Source organism: Montipora foliosa, chromosome 1 (genome assembly GCF_036669935.1).
Source record: "Montipora foliosa isolate CH-2021 chromosome 1, ASM3666993v2, whole genome shotgun sequence".
NCBI classification, from domain to species: Eukaryota; Metazoa; Cnidaria; class Anthozoa; order Scleractinia; family Acroporidae; genus Montipora; species Montipora foliosa.
The window spans coordinates 67,640,069-67,645,068 of NC_090869.1; the positions used below are offsets into that span (position 1 = coordinate 67,640,069).

Sequence of the window (5,000 nt, forward strand, 5' to 3'; positions counted from 1 at the left end):
CAGACCCTTCCTATACTGAGAACGCTAATCGGCAGACATGCATTTGCGGTTCGAATTTAATCTGTACGAGTAAAGAACAAGTCGTGTTACCTTTAGCTTCTTAAGTTGTCCTTGGAGAGAGTCATGTAATTTATTATCATTTGTAGTTAACTGCGAGTTAATGGCTTCGTATGCGACAATGTCGAATTTTTTTTTCCGTAGAGAAAGATGGTTCACAACCTGATGGCAAAGGTGAAATAAGCTATGTGAGTTACTTTTTAGTCAAAGAAGAAAAAGTTCCTTGGTCAAAGAAAAGCTAGTATTTTCGTTCAGACAAGGAACAAAGAAATAATGCATAACTGTAAGAGTGAAATTCTTTTCTTTTGAAATATACAGCAGCGACGTCGACTGTAAGAGTGAAAGTCCATACTCACTTTAGGTCTCATGGCCTCTGCTTGCATTCCGACAACGCTAGTGTGAGATTCATGTATTTTGTTGAGGACTCTTCAAGTTATCGAATGGGCACCAAACAACAACAAAACACACCTTAACATAAAGGCCAGCGTCACTTGAGAAATCGTACACAACAGCAACCCTGGTCCAATTAAAATACTCCACCAATTTGATTTTAGCTTCATTAAATGACTCCGGTATTCGCGCAAATGTGATTCCAAATGGGTCATCGAACACTTCCTGTGTAGTTCTTATATAGGTAACCTGTCCAGAAGATAATGATACAGATTTACAGATATCTTCAGTCACGAGTGTTTTTACTAGCTAAGGGTTTCTGCACCTTACTGTGTGTGCTCGTGGAAACAAGAAATTTTTTCGTGTGAAGAGGATTTAGGTTGTCTTCGTTGGAGTGAGTCAGTTGTTTTCGTTCGTTGTTTGGACAGATTAAAGTGGTAGTTTGATATTGATCTCCAGTTTACTGTTTTATTGTTGGGAGCGAATGTTACTAAGAGTTAAGGGAGTTAAGAGGGAACCGGAAAACCGGGGAACCGGAGTCTGGGAACGAGTTCACAGCGGTAATCCGCAAAACACTTCAAAATGGCTGACGAAACCAAGTAAGAGGGTGAATTTAACAGATCTTACAACTAAAATACTGATATTAAAGCAAACTTTTGAGACTAGAGCCGCTGTTTGCTGTCATTGGACTACTCGCTTTCATTCAATATTGCCCAAAGGCTTAGTCATTGGACAAAGTCTTTCTGGGTGAGTACTCGAAGTGTGGCAGATTTCTTTTACAGGTCACAGGTCACAGGTCATTGTTTTACTTATACAGAAAGCATCCTAAACAATCATAATAGCTAACCTTAGGCCTAAAAACTTTTCTTTAGGCCTAATTAGGCCCAAGGTTACCTTTTATGAATGTTTAGGATACTTTTCATTAGGCCTAACTAGGCCTAATTAGGCCTCATTAATCAACCTAAGGCCTAATTAGGCCTAAGGTTAGCTTTTATGACTGTTTAGGATGCTTTCTGTATTAGTAAAACAATGACCTGTGACCTGCAAAAGAAACTTGCCGTTCGAAGTCGACCTTCCTGCAATAATTGCTAACATTTGTTTCGACGTTTCAACTTTTTGTTTTGCTGAAATCTGCATCTTTTTTCTGAGTTCGCGTTTGTAGGTGCTTGTTCCAAAATTATCGGCAGATAGCAGCGAGGAAGTAGCAGGTCGAATTGATCAAATAAGGCAGACTTTCAGGGAACTTAACATTCTATTTATTCAACTTAGTGGCTCACTGCAATAAACACATAAAACAACCTGTGAAGAGATTAACCACACGTTCACCAAACTGATGGAATTAGTGAAAAAGTTTGGAGAAAACGACTGTACTTGATCATGAAACTGAAAATATATAGGCGACGTTTTGAACCGAAAACTTTTTACCTTGTATTATTTGAGGGATCGTGTCTTCTGTGTGGTTCTTGTACCGCTGTAAGCGACTTTCTGGGACTTTTTAGCGTCGGTGTTTTCCCTCTATACCTCAATGTATGTAATAGAACCCGGGCCACACTGGTGGGAGGCGAGTGCTCTCACAACTGCGCCATCCCTGCACCCCGAAATTAGCTAATTTTGCTTTCCGGGGAGGCTTTATGCTCGAAACGGTTGAAACACACCATACCGATCGGGTCCAAGTTCAAATTTGTTACACACCTGGTAAGCGACGTTGTTTTGTCTTGCCCTATCAGCAATATTGAAATGAAAGCGAGTAGTCCAATGACAGCAAACAGTGGCCCTAGTCTCAAAACTTTGCTTTCATATCAGTATTATGATAGTAAGACCTGTTAAATTCACTCTCTTTATATGGTTTCGTCATCCAATTTGAATTCTTATACGGAATACGGCTGTAAACTCGTTCCCGGTTCCCCGTTCCCCGTGGGGAACCCAGTCGAGTACCGTTTCGCATGGGATCACTAGTCCTTGATCAAATTTAACGACTGAAGCATTGACCGTGTCACTCACTGTCTGACCTTGAAGATTAGAATTCAACCAGTAGGATTAAAGATCGGAAACAAAATAATGGTAAACGGACTAGTGAAATCGATGGTATTTGCTTGATGAAACTAAACTTTTTACCATAAGTTTTTTGTAATATCCAACGACGTGCAAGACACTGGTAGCTTCAGTAGGTGTGTTAGGGCCAAGTATCAAAAGCGCCTTTTTCTCGTACATAAGAACTCTATCAGCATATACAACAGCGTTATCGGGGTTTTTCTGTAATCAATCAATCAATCAATCAATCAATCAATCAATCAATCAATCAATCAATCAATCAGTGAGTTAGTCAATCAATCCAACCGTGGAAAATGGAAAATGACAGTCTTACGTGAGTGTTTAGGGTGAAAAGTTGAATGTCATATTTTCCAAAGAATTCGTTGAATTCCGAAGAACTGTTGGCGACGTCGAGTGCTAGCTCAAATCCCTTTTTAGTTGGTCCTTCCGTGTTCCGTGTCACCAAATTTCCAATAGTAATATTGGTCTTGTTGCCATAACTCTTTAATAATCCACACATAAAGATGAAAAACACAGGAAAAGACACCCCATTGATCATCGCCGTCATTTTTGACGAAAAATGGTTGAGATTACACCTGAAAGACAAGGTTACAAAGTCACTGTCATTTTCTTGTTTCTTCAAATGATTATTGGTGCAGGAGGTATCCATTCTCGGCCACCAATTTTTAATTCCAGAAGGAGGGTTTTATGCTTTGACTCCAGCCTTCCCTCCTCTTAGAGGAGGAGAACCTCCGGAAAAAAAATCGCTGATATTGCACGTAAACTAGCTGTAAAGTGGCATGAGGACAGTGGAGTGAAGGTAGGATTTAGTTTTTATTAGAATATTATTTCCGCCGCTTTTCGTGGGGTTTCAACCGATTAGATCGACATACATCGTTCAGCTAATGTTTTCACAACTTGAAACTCTCACACGCCATGATTGGGTTGCCTGTGGAGCAACATATTTTGGGGCTTCAGAGAGAAACATTTTATCTCGTTCGCTGATTCAGACACTGAAAGCACATGTTCCAAGTAATGGCATATGATGCAAATACAATAGCAGCTAAAAGGTGAAAATGCCGGATTTAGCCTTTTGGCCTTTTGAAGATGTTATGAATAAGATATTTACTCTAATCTTCATGATAAAATCGCCAGTACAGAACTCCCAGCAGCGGTATGTTGGAAATGCCCAAAAGTTTTTAGTTTTTTTCAGCTCGTCTTTTGTACGAGCATCATCCGCCGATGTCAATTTTTGTTCTTTTAATTGATAGTTTCGCGGTCATCATGTTGGCTTGTTATAGCTGGAGGTCACCTCATTATTCACAACACTGTTAACATCGAAAATTTACAGCTGGTTACCTGTGTAGCTGGTGTAACGTTACTGTGTAACGCAGCTGGACTTGTAATAAATTTAAAGGCCTGGCCATACACTTGCAACATCTCAACGCAACATCTTGCAGTATTGTTGCATGATGTTGCGACATGTGTTGAACGGGTTGGCCAAACGCACCCAAAACTTTCATCATTTTCAACGCATGTGAATGTTTCAGCTGTACTGAAACCTGGTTTTTACCTAGGTTAAATTGGTGATCTTCGTTTCACCTACTGGTTGAATATGCGCTCTACCTACAATCAGTGGCAAAAGTCTTGGGACACTCACCATTTGAAGTTGGTTTTCTTTCTGAGTTTGAAAAATTGCCCCCTCCTCCCAGAACAATGTTGCCAATAGTGAACATACATTTCCTTGTCTATTTCAACATTGATTGGGGTGAGGGGGGGGGGGGGAACTTTTATTTTGAAGCTTTCAGTGGAATTTTGACAGTTATGCTTAGTTTCTGACGTCTGAGAGGTTTTCAGGCCCATTCTGACACTTGCGTCCCAACTACTTTTGCCACTGATTGTAGGTTAAAGCAGCTATCAACCTCCTAAAAAGAATTGAAGACATCTATACCTTCATTCAAGCTCTGTCTTACGCATCTCAACACATCTTCTTAATGTTTCGGATGATCTACAGGGCCAGAGGTTTCTGTATTCATACACTTAAGCATACTTTATTTTCCTTGCATTTGAAATTTGCGGAATGCAGGTAACACATTTTTACTTGCGAACACACGAAACCGAGAAGGAGTTTTCATTTTTCCGCGTTTTGGAAACTGGTTTCAAAACTTACAATTACAATTCATGTTGCGCCCGGATAAAAATTGATCATAAGACTATTAAAAGCAAATTTGTGTTATGTAATCCTTTGGCTTGCTTTTTAATCTTTCTCAGAATGAGTTAGGCAGTTTGAAGCGCTACCGCAAGCTGTAGAATAGTATACAGTATCCATTATTCTCCTCTTGTGTAGTTTTATTATACCCAAGCATCTCTCTTCGTTCCTTTGAGTCGAACATGGCACCTGTCTTCCAGCTAAAATTTCCGGTTCAAGTCATTTTCACCCACAAATGCAATACGATATTTATCTTCTGCGTTTTTATGTGAAACCACAAAAAACACAAAGAAAACGTGGAAAGACTCAGTTT

General features: G+C 39.7%; 1 protein-coding gene across 1 annotated transcript in view; it reads right to left on the reverse strand.

Moving 5' to 3' along the window:
- LOC138006129 (gamma-aminobutyric acid type B receptor subunit 1-like) overlaps positions 1-5,000 on the reverse strand; it is a 30,760-nt gene that overhangs the window by 24,701 nt on the left and 1,059 nt on the right. The window contains exons 2-5 of the mRNA XM_068852293.1: positions 2,813-3,074; positions 2,563-2,700; positions 526-696; positions 91-219 (exon numbers count right to left, since the gene is read on the reverse strand). Of these exons, the coding sequence (XP_068708394.1) occupies positions 91-219; positions 526-696; positions 2,563-2,700; positions 2,813-3,046 (672 nt within the window). The 5' untranslated portion in view covers positions 3,047-3,074. The remainder of the gene's footprint in view (positions 1-90; positions 220-525; positions 697-2,562; positions 2,701-2,812; positions 3,075-5,000) is intronic.